The sequence below is a fragment of the Octopus sinensis genome, linkage group LG5, assembly GCF_006345805.1.
Source record: "Octopus sinensis linkage group LG5, ASM634580v1, whole genome shotgun sequence".
Lineage (NCBI taxonomy): Eukaryota > Metazoa > Mollusca > Cephalopoda > Octopoda > Octopodidae > Octopus > Octopus sinensis.
The window spans coordinates 128,024,896-128,044,129 of NC_043001.1; the positions used below are offsets into that span (position 1 = coordinate 128,024,896).

At 37.9% G+C, this 19,234-nt stretch overlaps 2 protein-coding genes across 3 annotated transcripts in view; one reads left to right on the forward strand and one right to left on the reverse strand.

Annotated features, from left to right (window-relative positions):
- LOC115212363 (polynucleotide 5'-hydroxyl-kinase NOL9) overlaps nucleotides 1-16,640 on the forward strand; it is a 69,321-nt gene extending 52,681 nt beyond the window's left edge. The window contains exons 6-13 of the mRNA XM_029781237.2: nucleotides 1,560-1,593; nucleotides 2,961-3,097; nucleotides 5,354-5,511; nucleotides 9,434-9,495; nucleotides 10,838-11,060; nucleotides 12,944-13,019; nucleotides 13,737-13,870; nucleotides 16,162-16,640. Coding sequence (XP_029637097.1) covers nucleotides 1,560-1,593; nucleotides 2,961-3,097; nucleotides 5,354-5,511; nucleotides 9,434-9,495; nucleotides 10,838-11,060; nucleotides 12,944-13,019; nucleotides 13,737-13,870; nucleotides 16,162-16,257 — 920 coding nt within the window. The 3' untranslated portion in view covers nucleotides 16,258-16,640. The remainder of the gene's footprint in view (nucleotides 1-1,559; nucleotides 1,594-2,960; nucleotides 3,098-5,353; nucleotides 5,512-9,433; nucleotides 9,496-10,837; nucleotides 11,061-12,943; nucleotides 13,020-13,736; nucleotides 13,871-16,161) is intronic.
- A 1,449-nt stretch (nucleotides 16,641-18,089) lies between these two features.
- The window catches only part of LOC115212272 (ankyrin repeat domain-containing protein 16-like), a 109,956-nt gene continuing 108,811 nt past the window's right edge, over nucleotides 18,090-19,234 (reverse strand). For both annotated transcript variants that reach the window (XM_036503075.1, XM_036503074.1), the window contains one exon: nucleotides 18,090-18,957. In XM_036503075.1, the coding sequence (XP_036358968.1) occupies nucleotides 18,860-18,957 (98 nt within the window). In that variant the 3' untranslated portion in view covers nucleotides 18,090-18,859. The remainder of the gene's footprint in view (nucleotides 18,958-19,234) is intronic.

Genomic DNA, 19,234 nt, shown 5'->3' on the forward strand with positions numbered 1-19,234 from the left:
ACTTAGTAAAATTTGTATAGAAATTACTGAAAGTGGTGAGGTCTTATCTATATAATTAAATTATATTGGATCTTGGTACATCATTAGTCATATTTTTGCTTGCTGATAACACAATGACCTATACATCATATTTTATTCCAGACAGATGTATTTAAAATATAAATGTTGTACCTGGTTTAAATATTTTATGTCTAAGAAAAAACACCACTTCTCTAAACAACCAGCACCCTCTCCATATCATCATATGCCATTTACTACTCCCCTAACCTCTCAATGCCCTGAAGGAGGCACTGTTAAGAAAGACTACCCTAGAGTGTTGTAGACCATAGGAATATCACGAGATCTTAAGTTTAAGTTACACAACTGAGAAAAAATGCCAAATTTTATTAGAAATATAGATTACAGAGAGAGTGAGAAAATGCAGTTAGGGTATAGTCAATTTTTCTCTGGAGCTTATATATTCTCTTCTGGAATAAAACCTTAAATATAAGGGGGATAAGTTGATGGTGTCACAGAAACAGTGGAATCCACTTGGTTAGCTGTAGGCATAGCATTTACTTTTCTTTTTCAGTGATCCTATCTGAGAAATGGAAATCATATATATCTCTGTCTTCTACTCCAGATGCTCTGTGAAGTGGTTGTAAGTGAACAAAGACTTGGGGTCCTTTCAGTTTTCTCAATGGAAACTAACAGAAGCCCATTGTAAATATATATATGTATGTATGTACATACGTACATGGTCTGATCAACAAGTAACAGGTCTCTTGCTATGGTAATGAAGCTAAAATATGCAGAATGAAACAGCTTGGCACAAATTGACTTGAATGCTTTTGCACATTCACATTTAGTTATAACATTCTCATTCACTTCCGATATTTTTAGCTGTGCTTAGAGGTAAAATGTGTAGTTGTCTCAAAAAAAGATAGGTTTTCAGCTGTGTAGGGTCTCCTCGATTGTATTGAGGAAGATGGAAAAATTTTCAATATGGTCATAATAGGTGACGTATTGTGGGTTTGTGGCTATGACCCTGAAAACAAAGGCTCAGTCTTCACAGTGGAAGACCCCAACAAGATTTCAAGACATTGAGGAAATTCAAGAGAATGTAATGAAACAATAAAAAAACCCACAGTAAATCAATAGTCTCTAATAGGATCTTTAAGCATTCTTATAAGAGTTTGGCATTGTTTACTATTAACCCTTTCATTACCAACCTGGCTAAAACCGGCTCTGGCTCTGAGTACAAATGTCTTCTTTTCATAAGTTTTGAATTAAAATCTTCCACCAAGCCTTAGTTACAATTTATGTTCTTAACACTAGCTGAATGGTAACCAAGTTATTTTACTAAATTCTTTGTATATTTAAAGTAATTGAAAGAAACACAGAGCATCTCAAAATAAATACAATAATGAAAGGGTTAATACAGTATTTTGAATTTTTAAGTATTTCTTTAAGGTAACATACTAAATAAACTTATTTCACTCCTCCTTCTGTATCGTAAAATTTCATCACTTTCTATATATTTGTAAAATTGAGATAACCTGATATATTTTGTTTTTCAGGCCCACCATTCTGTCACCAAAAAGAACCCATTTAGTAAGTATGCAGTGCAGCAAGGTTGCTCTTGTATTTGATATTTTTCTGTGTGTGTATTTGTTATTTTTATTGTTGAGTAACTGTGGTCAACTCTATTTGAGTAAAGCTTAAAGAGGTAGCTGATTAAACAATTCATTCAAATGGTGCTTTTTCAGCTATTGCATCCAATGTTTAATGTGGGACATTCATTTTATAGATAGTATTGAGATTTTTTTTTTCTTTTGGTGGGGAAGAGTTTGGCTGCCATGTTGTGGTGGTTGAATGACTAATTTGAGATATGTATTGTTTAATAAAAAATAGACATAAACAACGTAAGCCACAGATGACTGAGGTGGTATGGTTTCAGACCAGCAATCAAGAGTATGAGTGGTTGATAGTCTGTGACCATGTCATGGCACTTCTCTTTCAGTGACTCAATTCTTTTTTGCGATAAGTTCACTTTGTTGTATGCTGTTTCTGGAGTAAGTTCACAGTGGCCCAATTCATTATGCAGTTTACCTTGCATGCTACAAGCTGTGTTACAGTATAGTGTATTTCACCAGATTAAATAGTGACAGCATTACAAAAACAGAAAAGTGTTTTGATAAATTTACAGTACTGCGTTCAGCTTTCTTCCATACTTACAAGTTGGACAAGGAGGGTCACTGCCAAGCTTTTTTACTTGTCTTAGATATTCTGTTATTAGCATATTTTTATATAATTCATTTTCAATGCAAATGTTGCAAGGGTTTGTTCTAGTACAATATCTTGCCACTTGTTGTTGCAGTCCTTTTGTCACCTTTTCTCTGAGGTCCAGCACCTCTGAGCACCTCTGAGCTTAAACCTATATTTTTCCTACATCCTCTTCTCCTACTGGAGATTCCTTCTACTTAAATTGCTTATGTTAGTCTTGTTCTTATATATATATATATCTATTTTGGATGTATTTGGGGTACTTAGTTGTGCCCGTGACTTAGTATTTGCTTCTTCCATGGGTATCTCATTTATTTCTTTTGCCACATGTATCACTGACGAAGAGAGGGCTCTTAGTAGCTAACTCTGAAATCGGTCTGATATGGTAATAATGGAATTTTTTAGAAATTTCTGTCAACCTTTTTTCGAGTAGCGTGCTTATTGTGAAAAAATTATATGGTTAATGGACAATATGTCCAATTTTTTGGCATATTTGGCATTAGAAATTTTTTCCTTTGCCCTCATTTATGAATTATATATATATATATATATATATATATATGTAGATAAAATCTTATATGGTTTGCTCCTGCAGCTTTATATGTTATGGGATTCAGCTACATAGGCAAACACAACAACAATAACAATTACCATAACCATGAATGTTACTGTTCATTTTTTTCTTTGATTTCCAGTAATATTTTTGTGGGTGATATCACACCTGAATCCAGTGCTAACCATTACATGATCTGTATTCGCAATGTTATTCATTTCTACCTGAGATTATCTCCACAATTACCTTTGGTCATTAACACAATGGGCTGGATTAAAGGTTGGTTTTTTATTATTATTTTTCTACTGATTTGTGTGTTATTTCTAATTTAAATGTTTTTTTCATTCTTTTCATATATGTCCATGTAATCCCTATACACATGTACACCTACTCATCTTCACAACACAAAACCATTGCATACACTAATAGTTTCTATAAACATTCTCTACTGATCTCACATTATGTAAGTCAGTTGCAGTGGACAACACAGCTCATTCACAAAGTTTACTGCATTTTTCTGGTACAAAATTTTCCCAAAACGCCCCTAATGAGTGTTGGTAGATGGTGTAACATATGCTAGTGCCAGATTTCTAGCATAAGCTATTGAAAGATCTGTGAAGTGTAGGAATGGCTGTGTGGTAAGAAATTTGCTTTGCCGGTCACATTTTTATTCCGGGTTCAGTTCTGCTGCGTTGCACATCGAACCATAGCCCTAGGCCAACAAAAAGTCATGTGAGTGAATTTGGTAGGTTAAAAACTGAAAAAACCCTATTGTGTGCATGGGTGCCTGTCCTCTTCACACTGTTTAACAACCCTGTAACTTAATGGCTTGGCAAAAGTGTACCAATAGAATAGTACCGAACATAAAAAGACAAGTATTGGGGCAAACTTTTTTTCCCAGTTAAATACTTCAAGGTAATGCCCCAGCATGGTCGCAGTTCAGTGATTAAAGCAAGGTATATCATCGTCTCATTTAACATCTGTTTCCTTGTCGGCATAAGTTGGACAGTCTGACAGGAGCTGGTCAGCTGAAGAGCTTTTCGGGTTTCATGTCTGTTTTCGCATGGTTTCTATAGCTGGATGCCCTTCCTAATGCCACCCACTTCACAGTATACTGGCTGCTTTCATGTAGCACCAGCACCCACAAGCCTGCAAGATTAGGGAAGCACTCCGTCGGTTACGACGACGGGGGTTCCGGTTGATCCGAATCAACGGAACAGCCTGCTCGTGAAATTAACGTGTAAGTGGCTGAGCACTCCACAGACACGTGTACCCTTAACGTAGTTCTCGGGGATATTCAGCGTGACACAGAGAGTGACAAGGCCGGCCCTTTGAAATACAGGTACAACAGAAGCAGGAAGTAAGAGTGAGAGAAAGTTGTGGTGAAAGAGTACAGCAGGGATCACCACCATCCCCTGCCGGAGCCTCGTGGAGCTTTAGGTGTTTTTGCTCAATAAACACTCACAACGCTCGGTCTGGGAATCGAAACCGCGATCCTATGACCACGAGTCCGCTGCCCTAACCACTGGGCCATTGTGCCTCCAAGCAAGATTAGGATCACTCAGCTGAAGTGGGATGCAGGAGACATGCCTGTTTGCAAGGACAACCATGATTTTACTTAGCTTGTTTTCTCAAGAACAGCAAACTGCCAAACCACAGTTTCATTCAATGGACTTTTTAGTTGACTGAACATATTAGCAAATTTAAAAGTTTGGAAATGTCTCACTTTAAGTCTCACTCGAGACTTTTTAAGGGTTAGCAACTAATCGAAGCTGAAGTATATTTTAATCTTACGAAAAAAAAAAGAAGCCAATCTTTGTGATGTAGTTTTAATAATGCTATTCATGTGAGGTGGTCATGAGAGATCAGCTGAAATGGTAAAAACTAGCATTTATAAGGACATATATGATTGGTGTAAATTATGTCTGACTTTCTCTTTGATATGTGTAGTGATTATGCCTTTGTGCTATTGAAGGAGACTATGTTGTTATTGATATAAGTGATTTACATCTACATTTCTACATTAGTGTGAAGGGTGGGAGATTTTGCATTTATTTTGGAGCAGTTGTTTTTCTTTTATTACTTTTTATCATTCCTACACCAACCATGTGAATCTTTATTTCCTTTTAATAATAATAATAATAATAATAATTGTGTACAGTGCTCAGGTGCACTACAACTCATCTAAAGTGTATATATAATCAGGTGTAGTTTCGGCGGATTTCGGAAAGCACGAGGGCCTTAAAGGATGCAGTGTCATGGCAGTCAACAACTGACGCAGGCAGTTTATTCCATGCTTCAGCAACTCTGAGCGTGGAAAAATGTTTCCGAAAGTCATGGGAGCTGTGTTGTTTTCTGACTTAGTAGGCATGTCCACGTGTGTTTGCCATGCCAGATAAGATTGCTCAGGAAAACAGGGCACAGGTTAGAAATTATGACCTCATGATTAGTAGTCCAGCACATTAACCTCACAGCTAATGTGGTCTTTGTTTCATTTACATATTGATGTTTATATCCTTTGGTTTTATTTTACAGGACCTGGGAAACAGATGCTTGATGGCATACTTAATTTAATCACTCCAGACCAGGTTGTTTACCTTTATTCACCTAAAATAAAATTAGAGCCTAAGGAACTGCAGCCTTCTGTTGTTGGTCAGAACCCATGGAATTTTCCTGGAGAGAAAAATGAACTTGTAAGTAACAAAAAGGAGGGAAATAATTGCATTTCTCATCATCATCAAACTTCTACTTTTCCATGTTTGCTTGGGGCAGGCAAGAGTATTTTGGGATAGTTATATAGCTGCAAGGTGGCGAGCTGGCAGAAACGTTAAGCACGCCGGGCGAAATGCATAGCCGTATTTCGTCTGCCATTACGTTCTGAGTTCAAATTCCGCCGAGGTCGACTTTGCCTTTCATCCTTTCGGGGTCGATAAATTAAGTACCAGTTACGCACTGGGGTCGATGTAATCGACTTAATCCATTCGTCTGTCCTTGTTCGTCCCCTCTGTGTTTAGCCCCTTGTGGGTAGTAAAGAAATTTATATAGCTGGATGCCCTTGTTGACAACCCTTCTTTTCCAAGTGAAGTAATAATCTTCCAGTCATTATCAAGCAACAAACAGCACCAGTTGAATGGGCCTTTTGCTTACAAAGATCATGCTGCATGTTCAGAAGCACAGACATGCTTTCATGGCTGACTGCAAGCAAATGACACCACCAGGAAGATACTGTTTGCACACTAGTGAACATGAGGTTAAATATGAACTCACATACATAGATATATACATATACAGTATACAACAGGCTTCTAGGAGTGGCTGTGTGGTAAGTAGCTTGTTTACCAACCACATGGTTCCGGGTTCAGTCCCACTGTGTGGCACCTTGGGCAAGTGTCTTCTACTATAGCCTCGGGCCGACCAAAGCCTTGTGAGTGGATTTGGTTGACGGAAACTGAAAAGAAGCCCGTCGTATATATGTGTATGTATATATATATGTATATATATATATGTATATATGTATATATATATATGTATATATATATATATGTATATATCTCTATATATAAAACTGAATTGCGTTTTTACCGCTTGGTTCGCTTTCAATGCCACTACATCCCGTCCGATTCGCTCCAAAATTTACAGGGACATGTAGAATGAGGTGACGATGCGCGTGGGCTACCTTAGAAATCCCTATCTTAAAAGGTGTGGTTGCTAGAGGCCATCTTCCTACCTCACCCTATTTCCTCCAGTACTCTGTCACTCCTCTTCATTTGACAATGCAACTACCGTTATTTAATGTAAAGTCTTCCTCAAATCACTCTGTAGCTATTTACTCTCTTCCAAGAACATTTTCACTCACTCTATCTCTTACCTTCCTATACATTTTACTCATGTATCTCTCAGCGTTCATGGACAGTAACAAATATTACTCGCCATCCCCATCGCCATCGCATTCTATTGTCTACCTGTCAACACACACACACACACACACATATATTCATATATCTAATATTATATTTTTATTTTTATGTTTTTGTTTTTGGTTTTTTACTGTTTCATTTCCCTATTAGTGGTTTTATCTCTAATTTAATTTCTACAGCGTGCACACACACACACACACACACACCTATATGTAGCCCCAGTACACCCGAATGAAATCGGGTTCTCTTCATCAAAATGTGAAAAGGGGTCTACAATTATCATCGCCACAACTTATGTATGTCTTCCTCACTCACTCACTCTTTTTCCTAATGATAATTATCATCGCCACCACCAACACCACCAACACACAATCTGGACAATCTTTCTCTTATAACAAATCATGTTTACATTGCAACGACGTCTGCCACCTCTGCCGTCTCTATTTATTCTGCAAATGACCAGAACTCGGGAAACTTGGTTTAGTGTTCTATGGTCTATGACCAGAACTCGGGAAACTTGGTTGAGTGTTCTATGGTCTATGACCAGAACTTGGGAAACTTGGTTGAGTCCTCATCTTATAAAATGTGGCCCCAGTTGACCCAAATGAAATCGGGTTATATTAACCAAAAGGTGAAAAGGGGTATAAATGGGGCTGGAAGGGGATTAAAATTTAAAGGAGCGGGTGTTTAGCAATTCTCTGTTACATCAAGCTAAAAAATTTGCTCCAGCCTTTTAATCGTCAATGTGTTGCCGTCCATGATGAAGAAGTTTTCAATGCTTGCCATCGTGAGTCTACTGTCGTGAGAAAGAATCAAGTCAAAACTTGGTTTTTAGGGATTTTCTTTTACATCAAGTTCAAAATTTTACCCCTGCCGTTGAACTGTCAATACGTTGCTGTCCGTCGTTAAGAAATGCCAGCCATGGTGACTCTACTATCCTCAAATTCTATCCCTTCAAACTTTGGTTTCCAATATTTTATTATTTTTATTCAGCTCGCAAGTTCGTCTGTCCCTTTTCAATGTTAGTGTTTTGCTGTCTGTCTTGAAGCAGACCTTTCCTTTGTAACTGCCTGATATTTATGATTGATCTTTCTAAATATTTTATTTCTCAACTTACTCAAGATCTTTTGTTGTTTATAAATGGGAGAGAGATACATAAAGATAGAGAGTAAGAGAAAGCGAGGGAGAGTCCGAGAGAAAGGAAGAGTAAGAGAGTGGGAAAGTGAGAGAGAAAGGAGAAAGAAACAAAGCGGGAGAATCATCATCATCATCATCATCGTTTAACGTCCGTTTTCCGTGCTAGCACGGGTTGGACAGTTTGACAGGGGTCTGGGAAGCCAGGAGGCTGCACCAGGCTCCAGTCTGATCTGGCAGTGTTTCGACAGGTGGATGCCCTTCCTAACGCCAACCACTCTGTGAGCGTAGTGGGTGCTTTTTTCGTGCCGCCTGCACAGGTGCCAGGGGGGGCTGGCAGCGGCCACGATCCGTTGGTGCTTTTTACGTGCCCAGCACAGAAGAAGCCAGTCAAGGCGGCGCTGCAATCCGCCACGTTCGGATGGTGCTTTTTACGTGCTGAAAGGAAGCAACAGAAAGTAACAACCACACTCTTACCCACGCGTAGAGCGGGTCACCTTCAGCTAGTATATATATATATATGTATATATATATATATATGTATATATATATATATATGTGTATATATATATAGTCAGGCCATAACCCGTGGCCCCTACCTGGGACGTAGTCAGTCCACCTGTGCATACCTTCTTTCTTGTGACACTTGTGAAGACCTGTTGAGGCAAGTGAAAATCAAATCAAATCAAAACAAATCAAAATAGATGAACATCAATGGAATTTGTATCTTTGTGGTACCAGTGCCGGTGGCACACAAGAAAATCATCCGAACGTGGCCGTAGCCAGTACCGCATAGGCTGGCCTCCGTGCTTTGGGGACGTAACAAACACCATCCGATCGTGGCCGTCCGCCAGCCTCATCTGGCACCTGTGTCGGTGGCACATAAAAACACCATCCGAGCGTGGCCGTCTGCCAGCCTCGTCTGGCACCTGTGTCGGTGGCACATAAAAACACCATCTGAGCGTGGCCGTTCGCCAGCCTCGTCTGGCATCTGTGTCGGTGGCACATAAAATCACCCACTACACTCTCGGAGTGGTTGGCGTTAGGAAGGGCATCCAGCTGTAGAAACACTGCCAGATCTGACTGGCCTGGTGCAGCCTTCGGGCTCCCCAGACCCCAGTTGAACCGTCCAACCCGTGCTAGCATGGAAAACGGACGCTAAATGATGATGATGATGATGATGATATATATATATATATATATATATATATATATATTATATATGCGTGTGTGTGTTTGTGTGTCTGTGTTTGTCCCCTTAGCATTGCTTGACAACCGATGCTGGTGTGTTTATGTCCCCGTTACTTAGCGGTTCGGCAAAAGAGACCGATAGAATAAGTACTGGGCTTACAAAAAGAATAAGTCCCGGGGTTGAGTTGCTCGATTAAAGGCGGTGCTCCAGCATGGCCGCAGTCAAATGACTGAAACAAGTAAAAGAGTATATGTAGAGAGAGAGAGAGAGAGAGAGAGAGAGAGAGAGAGTGGGTGAGATATGTATATATGTAACTGTGCTTGTGTTGCTCTTAAATTTCCTCTTTCCTTTCACCTATGACTTATTTTTCAGAACACTACTCATTGTAACTGGACATTGGAAGTCCTCCCTTCTCCAGTGAATTCAGGGATGAGGTGGGTGATATATTTTTTTTCCCCTCTTATTTTTAATGTTCAATGCAATTATCAACTCTGACAAAAGCATTTTTTGTATGTATATTTTTATGTCTATTTCTCTATGCTGGCATGGGTTGGACAAGACTTTTTGAGATGGTGTTTTACAGTGCAGTGTCCTTTCTGATGTCAACCATTTTTAATCACCTCAGCAAGATATGTAACTATGCTTGATGCAAGCATAGTCACATATCTTGCTTAGAGATGCATGTACCATGTACTAACTACAATGTTCACTAACTTAACCTTCTGTCACTCACTGTGTATTAATATTTAATATGTAATTAACAAATGTATAATTAGTAAAGTGAGTAGCCACATCAAAGTGGCAGATGAATGTTATTATTAGCTTAACCCCAGGTGGATTCTCTGCCAGCAGATTTTCGGTGTAAGCCCTGCACCCTTTATATACAATATATCGCTAATAGGGGGAGTGAACCCCTACTATCCGGTACCCCCAGCAGCTGACAGGATCGCGGGACCGGCCAGTTTCGAGCTATTTGGTTCAGCTCAGGCACACTCTTTACCAATGAAATCAATGAATATGTACTTCATCTTTTTAACAGAAAAATAAGTTTTATAAAAACTGTAGCTGTGATACCAGTGCCAGTGGCACGTAAGAGAACCATCCGAATGTGGCCGTAGCCAGTGCCGCCCTGACTGGCTTACGTGCCAGTGGCATGTAAAAAGCACCATCCGACCGTGGCCATTGCCAGCTTTATCTGGTCTCCGTGCCGGTGGCACGTAAAATGCACCATCCGATCGTGGCTGTTTGCCAGCTTCGTCTGGCACGTAAAAAGCACCCACTACACTCACGGAGTGGTTGGCGTTAGGAAGGGCATCCAGCTGTAGAAACACTGCCAGATCAGACTGGGCCTGGTGCAGCCTTCTGGCTTCCCAGACCCCAGTTGAACCGTCCAACCCATGCTAGCATGGAAAGCGGATGCTAAATGATGATGATGATGATGATGATTATCATTACTGTCAAATGATTGTTGTATTTACTCCTTGTCAATGTAATTGTTGTAAGTAAGACAGAAATGGAAGAATGAAGGACAAGTGCCTTGTTGTAGTTATATATTTGTCCTTCATTCTTAGGTAAAATCCTGCAGGAGTTTTGTTTTGCATTTCTTCTTTCCTCTTTGTTAGCTCATCCCAGAGTTAATAAAGTGAAGTCACAGTAATATACTAGAGTTGATACCACAGACTTCACATTTTTGCCTTAAAAACAAATTATGATTTATAAAAATGAAAATATTTTATAATGACGAATAATGTAATAAATGTGTTTTATTATTTGCAGTAAATTATCGAAATTGAGCAATGCAGAACTGCGCACTTTGGCAACTTTGGCGTATCTAGGTCGAAACTGGTCCCCCAATATGGGTCTAAACAGCTGTGTTCCCTACAAAATCAAGTGGAATTTAATAGCTGTTCAAGTTTGTCATGAAGTTGTACCTTTCTCCCAGATAATGTATGCCATCAATGCATCTGTGATAGCCTTATGTGTGGCTAATTTAAATACAGTAAGCAGTTAATTTTAGTGAATTTTTTTGTTCTTTGCAATTAATGTCTTGGAAGAATCTTTTCAAATATTTAAAAGCACAAAATGACTAATGTTAATTTTTTCATTTACTTTATATGTTAGTTGTACAAAATGAATGTATTCTTTTGAAATTTGCTTGCTTTTAAGCCTTTAGCATTCAGATTACTCTGTCAAATGTAATGCTTGTTCATTCACATTGTTTTCAATTAATCAGGCATTTAGTCATGGTTTTGAAATGTTGATGTGATTGTTTATTTTTGGAATGACATTGTAAGAAAGGTGTAAGAGGCCAAATATGGCCACTTTGAATATAAAACAAGTAGAGTATGTGGGCCAGATATGGCTGGTTTAAATCCTAAAGAGTTGGTTCTAGTGAGTTGCGAAGCACTTTGTGCTTGGTATTTGTAGATGAAGGACTTCAATACCTCTGCTCTAATCAGCATTTCCTATTACAGTGCAAGTTCTGAAATCTTACTCAGTAGAGTGCCTAGATTCTGCTTGATTGTATAAATATCTACTTCATATATATATATATATATATATATATAAATTTAATAAGGGTAGAAATTGATATTAATCAATTTAAACCAGTGGCCTAGCATATTAAAAAAATCCGAAGATTAAAATATTTTTGCATACAAAATTTAAAGGACTAAAAGTGGACGGTCAACATGCTAGATATAGACGTCAAAATCACTATTTTATTTGAGAACACATTCTTTGTGGAAAATAGCAATTTTGACGTCTATATCTAGCATATTGACCGTCCACTTTTAGTGGTCAGTCCTTTAAATTTTGTGTTTATATATATATATATATATATATATATATATATGTAAACTGCTTACATTAAAATCTTACTGAATATTTGTAGTGCTAGTTTCAGGATAAGTTTTTTCTTTTAGAACCTTTCTGTTTGAGTCTTAAGTGTATCACTGAATTCTCCATCTTTATGTAGAGTAATCTGAAGGATGATCATACTTCTTCATGCCAGGCTCCATCAGTGGAGTAGGAATTAGAACTACAAGTTAACAAAATGCTCGTGGATTTTGCTGTGCTGTTATAACTTACAGCAGAGAGTTGTTCCAACTTTACTGATACCTATTCACAGTTAGTAGGACCAGACCATTTGAGTAAAGGTATTTTGGCCTTGGACATTATGCAATACCTGTGATAGGATGTGAATCACTGATTGCTCAACTGCTATCCTAGCAACACCTCACACTCTAAATATTTCTTAATACTGGTTGTTAAACTGAATCTGTTGCTTGGTTTGACACCACCACTTGGTCCTTGGATGCCTTTGTTGCAAGCATTTGAACTGGGTCTTCAGTTTGAAGACCTTCTTGTAGCAGTTTACAATGATTCTGTTATGCAGTCATTGAAGATGACACCTTCCTGTCTTAATTAAGTATCCAGCTGATTATCATATAATAAAGCATAGGAATTGTATGTAATTAAAAAAAAAACCCTGAATCTGAATTAATTCTACTATTATAATCTGAAACTATAATATGGGAATCTGTGAAATTATTAATTTATGTAGGTGGTCCTCATTCTACTTCTGTGCAATCAGTAACCAGGTGTGTTCTCTAACTCAGAAGGCTGCATAAACCAAATTAGCAGTAGTATCTATTTTCCAGCTAGGTTGACGAAAATATATAAAAAATAAAATTTTGACTTTGCTCTCATAACTTCTAGAATCTAGAGCCTTTCATTTTAAAATCATTCAGATTCAGTATTTGAAGCTGTAAAATTATATGAATAATGGTAGATGGTTTATATATGTTTTGCTTTTTCCTTTTTTTATGCAATCCACCATTTCCAGAGTTGAACAATTTTTTTTCCCATTCCCAATTGCAGGCTTTTCGATACAACAATGATGAAAATCTTCCTCTGGGATTTGTCAAGAGGCCACTCTGTAGATGTTTAGGATTCGGTAAGGAAAACACGCAATATTTTATTGCTTTAACCTTTACAAATCTGGAGCTGTTAGTAAAATACTTGATTGAAATTTCATCTATAGAAAACCACATGAATATAAGCTATAAACAGATCTTTTTTTTTTTCTTTTATATTATACTTATATATATAGTTTTATATTCTTAATTATGAGCAGAATTTAAAACTAACGTTCTTATATATTTATTACACACATGTGAGTGAGAACACTTTGAGATATTTTTGGTATCTAACATATGTCAGATACTGCGAGCGCTGCTTCTGATTGGTCAATCCATGGTCACGGTGACAGTGCTGCTTCTGATTGGTCAATTCATGGTGATGACCCGAGGTCACGGTGACGGCACTACTTTTGTCATTCATAAGTTACAACTAAACCTGAAGAATTTAGTTATTGGGTTAATAAAATATGGTCGTTTATTCGTGTGTAATAAATAAAATACCAAACTCATTCCCTATGGATACCGTATTTATTACAACTTGTGGCTTGTAAAAATATCTAACTCGCTTTCGCTCGTTAGATACGTTTACAAGCCACTCGTTGTAATAAATATGGTATCCATAGGGAACTCGTTTGGTATTCTCTATATAGTAGTCATTAGGCTAGGATTCTGAGTGTGGGTTACAGAATTGTTGGTGACATGTTGATAAATATTTGTTGTTTTAAGAAGTTAAAGATGTTTCTTTGTTGCAGGATTTGTACGAGGAATTGATGCTGAATCTCAAACCATTTATATTGTAAGTCCAGTAACACTGAAAACTATAAGTCAGGTGAACACACTGCTGCGAGGGCCAATAAACCTTCCTTTAGAAAGACTACAAGATCAAGTAAGACATATCTATATTTTTTCACCTTTTCTCTGTCTTCTCCCTGGTTTTTAACTTTCTTTTTCAAATAGGGGTTCAGTAAGAGGTTGACAGTATATAAAGGCAGGCTTTTTATGTAGATGTACTATAGTAGTTAGCAGTCAGATCACCAGTAAAATAAGGTCTTTCCAGTGTTTGAAAGTCTCCATAAAAGTAGTTGTTAATATGACAAGGCACAGCTGATGAATTTGAGAGAAAATCTGGTTATAAAAGGAATAAGATATAGTGTACAAAAGAAACAGCTGCGTTGGTATGAACATGTAATGTGTATGTATGATGACAGCTGGGTAAAGAAGTGCTCTGAGACATAAGTGGAAGAGGAAGGCCAAGGAAGACATAGGCAGAAATAGTGAAAGCTAATCCCAGGATGTTGAACTTCAGAAAGGAACACAAGGGTTGGGACAGTGTATTAAAAGATCTAGTTAACCAGTGCATGCATATGTGTGTGTGTATCTATATATATATATAGTTCTGGTTTGCCAGACCTCAGTCAAACTGGCCAACCCATGCCAGCACGGAAAGCGGATGTTAAACCACAACAATGATGATATATATATATATTATATATATATATATATATCTTTCTCTTTCTCTCTTTTACTTATTTCAGTCATTTGACTGCGGCCATGCTGGAGCACCGCCTTTAGTCGAGCAGATCGACTCCAGGACTTATTCTTTGTAAGCCCAGTACTTATTCTATCGGCCTCTTTTGCTGAACCGCTAAGTTATGGGGACATAAATACACCAGCATCAGTTGTCAAGTAATGCTAGGGGGACAAACACAGACACACAAACACATACACACACATGCACATATATATATACGACAGGCTTCTTTCAGTTTCCGTCTACCAAATCCACTCACAAGGCATTGGTCGGCCCGGGGCTATAGCGGAAGACACTTGCCCGAGATGCCACGCAGTGGGACTGAACCCGGAACCATGTGGTTGGTAAGCAAGCTACTTACCACACAGCCACTCCTGCACCTATATATATATATATATAATGGCTGAAGGCAGTGAGCTGGCAAAATACTTAGCGACATTTCATTTGTTTTCACATTCTGAGTTCAAATTTTGTTGTGGTTGACTTTGCTTTTCATCCTTTTGGGGCCAATAAAATACGTACCAGCTGAGCATTGGGGTCAATGTAATTGACTTACTCCTTCCCCCAAAGTCGTTAACCTTGTGCCAAAAATTTGAAACCAATATATATAATGGCTGAAATTAACATCCTAAACTGCTTAAGTTGAAATCTGACCACTATCATTGTGCTGTGCTCTTAAGTGTGACACCTAACTCTGCTTGCTTCAGTGATGAACAAAGAGTAGGATCTACTTCATGATTGCATGTTTGATGGTAATAAGGACCTTCACATATAAGTGCATTTAGTATGTTTTTCCTGTAAATTAACATTGTATATCCAGCAGATTGTTCATTATTAACAAATAAGATTTCAATCTGATATATTTGAGAGGGCAGACAGAGATTCGTCCTTGTCGTTGTTTTATGTCTACTGCAGTGGATTGGCTGGGTCATTACTGCTCTGTCAGTTGGTTCAGTGGATCACATCTTCCTCATAAGTTTCTTTTTTGACTTTGTTGTGCCGGTGGCACGTAAAATGCACCAATCCGACCGTGGCCGTTGCCAGCCTCGCCTGGCACCTGTGCAGGTGGCACATAAAAAGCACCCACTACACTCATGGAGTGGTTGATGTTAGGAAGGGCATCCAGCTGTAGAAACACTGCCAGATCAGACTGGAGCCTGGTGCAGCCTTCTGGCTTCCCAGATCCCCGGTCGAACCGTCCAATCCATGCTAGCATGGAGAACGGACGTTAAACGATGATGATGCACGAACAGTAGAGAAGACTAAAAGCAGTATCAGTGAGAAAGTGAGAGATTACAAGTGAATGGATAAAAGGTGAGAACGAATGATGGATGTTGAAAACAAATTGCTAGGCAGGGAGGTGTACAGGTAGAATGTATAGGATATATGCAGGTCTGATGGAGACCCTTATGCCTGCCTACGCATCAAAATGATAAAGAGAGCCAGGGTGATAAGAATGAGGGATAAAGGGGTGGAGCATTGGAGAGAGGGCCAGATAGATCCAGTGGCACCCCTAGTAACACTGGAAGTAACATACAGTGAACATTGCTTCTAGTGTAAGATTTAAAGTGGGGAATATTTTTTTCCATTATTATGAAGAATAATAAACTAAGGATACCATTTGTTTCTCTTTTTTTTCTTTCCAGCAAATACCAGATATACTTTACATTGACAAAACCTTAAGTACGACAACAGGATCAAAAACATTAAAAAGACGAGCCACTATGCCAAGACATCAATGATGCTTTTTCTTTTTGCATATTATCTTTTGTGAGGGTCCTTATGACTGTCTGAGAATCTGTGGATTTAAAAAAAAATTTATCTTCTGTAATTGTTTAAAATTCAAACAATTTTGATAGCATCACCTCTCATACACTTATACAAACACTTAAACATACACAATCACATACACACGCATACATACATACATACATGCAAATTAATGGTCTTTTCATCCATAACAATGAAATTAAAACATTTCTTCCATCTGATAGTTCTTTTTCCAATCTGTTCCTGTCTTTTGAGTTACATGATGAATGAAAAAAAAAAAACAATTCCACAATATTCAAGCTTTTATTTGTAAATCAGTCAAGTATTAAAAGATGTCACATATTGACAAACTACACATATCTAGTTGTTTTGTTTCTTATATATCTTTATATATAAAATTGAAGTTGTGTGTGTGAGACTCTGTCTCCTCTGATTTAGATTCCTAACTACTCCCACATTTTGCAGTGCAGTTTAACCAAAAGCAGGTATCTTATAGTCGTCATTCATATCGAGCCCTTCTGGGTATTAGTGCGCGTCTACGATGTGTCTATGATTTAAAAAAAAATTTACCATCATTTTTAATGATTTTTGCTTGGGTTATATAAGGAAAGTAACTCTCTAAAAATGCTTATATAGTTATTTCCCTTACAAACCCGAGCAACACCAAGCAATACTGCTAGTCACATATAATTACATTAACCCTTTAGCATTCAGATTACTTTGTCAAAGGTAATGCTTATTTATTCATGTTGTTTTGAATGAATTATGCCTAATCTTGTGATTGTTTATTTTTAGAATGACATTGTAGGGTACATGTGAGAGGCCAGATCTGGCCAGTTTGAACATAAAACAAGTAGAATGTTTGGTTGAGGTATGGCTAGTGTAACTTTTAAAGAGTTAGTGTTCAAAGCAAAATTTGCATGGAATATGTCACAGGGTAAAGTGCACAAAATAATTTGCTTGAGTAGACAAGTTAAAATAAAATTTTCCATGCATGCCTTTTACATGAAACTATATAGTTAAATGCAGGTCATCATACATAATGTAGCAAGCTAAAATTATAATTGTTATAAGAAGTCATTACTATTAAGCAAAAATTACTCTCCAGAAAGGCAAGAAAAAGAACACTTGAAATTTAACCAAATATTAGGAGGTACATTGAACCTTACCCCATTACCAAGTTCAGTCGGTCATTTTCAAAAGCCTTCAGTTCTTTGATTTGTGGTGGGTATTTTCTTGTATTAAATCTGTATTTAATGTTAGGTAAATCTTCATTTGGTCCTTTCTCAGAGAAGCATGCTGTCCACTGCATAAGCTTAATTATGAGTTTGTTTTTTTTCAATAAGTTTCTTCAGAGGTATCAGTATGTTTTCCATTGAATACAGGATGGGATATTTCTCTATGCTAGTGTGCAAGTTTATGGACAGAGCTCATCAGTTAATGACTGTGTGCTGATTGTAAACAAAGTCAGTATTCACATAAAAATGGTGTAATTTACTTGGAATCTTCTGTGAAAACATGTCCTACCTTTGAGCTGTCCATATTTCAAGGACTAAAAGAAATATTCTTTTCTACTCTAGGCACAAGGCCCGAAATTTTTTTGGGGAGGGGACTAGTTGATTAGATCAACCCCAGTATGCAACTGGTACTTAATTAGGGTGGCGAGCTGGCAGAAACATTAGCACGCTGGGCGAAATGCTTAGCAGTGTTTCGTCTGCCGCTACGTTCTGAGTTCAAATTCCGCCGAGGTCGACTTTGCCTTTCATCCTTTTGGGGTCGATTAAATAAGTACCAGTTACGCACTGGGGTCGATGTAATCGACTTAATCCGTTTGTCTGTCCTTGCTTGTCCTCTCTGTGTTTAGCACCTTGTGGGTAGTAAAGAAATAGGTACTTAATTTATCGACCCCAAAAGGATGAAAGCAAAATCTGTATCAAGTATATTGTCTGACTCATGTAACCATGGAAAAGTGAATGTTAGAAGTCATGATGATGATATTACATATATTTTATATAAAAACAAGAGTAAAACTACCACTGAAAGACATAACTCTTCTCAGAATACCTGCCTGTGATTGAGGAATTAGATACATTACAGGTTGCCAAAGAGCTGATTAAAGCCATTGATGTGTGTGTGCATGAGTGGAAGTGGTAACTGGAAACTGTATGGAAGCCTATTCTGTGTGTGCGTGAGTGTTGTCAGTTCACTTTATTTCCATGAGACTGTTTGCACTTTTGAAATTTAGCAAAATATAAAAATCCCCTTACTCCAAACCAACTAAAGGTTGGAAAGCACCAAACTGTAAAATATTGCCTCAAATAAATACCAGTCCAACCCATGCCAGCATGGAAAAATGGATGTTAAACATACAGTACCTTATCTATCCAAGCTGTGAAAATCCAGTCCAAGTAAATACAATACAGTGAGTTATGGCAAATGGAGGTGAATATTTTAAAACATTTCACAAATGTCACAAGCATTAATAATTTTTTCTTTCTTTCTTTGGGGACTGGATCTGTAATTGCTGCAGTTAAATACTTTCCAAGCTGGAAAAATTACCAACACTTTCAAATTTCAGCCCAAACTATTGTTATTCTCTGTAGCATTAGCAGTTCTATTTTGAAGTATATCCATACAGCATTTATGGTTGTTAACAGAAACCATGTCCAAAGCTGAAAAGAAAAAAATATATATATAGGCGCAGGAGTGGCTGTGTGGTAAGTAGCTTCTTTACCAACCACATGGTTCTGGGTTCAGTCCCACTGCGTGGCACCTTGGGCAAGTGTCTTCTACTATAGCCTCGGGCCGACCAATGCCTTGTGAGTGGATTTGGTAGACGGAAACTGAAAGAAGCCCGTCGTATATATGTATATATATTTGCGTGTGTGTGTTTGTCCCCCTAGCATTGCTTGACAACCGATGCTGGTGTGTTTATGTCCCCGTTACTTA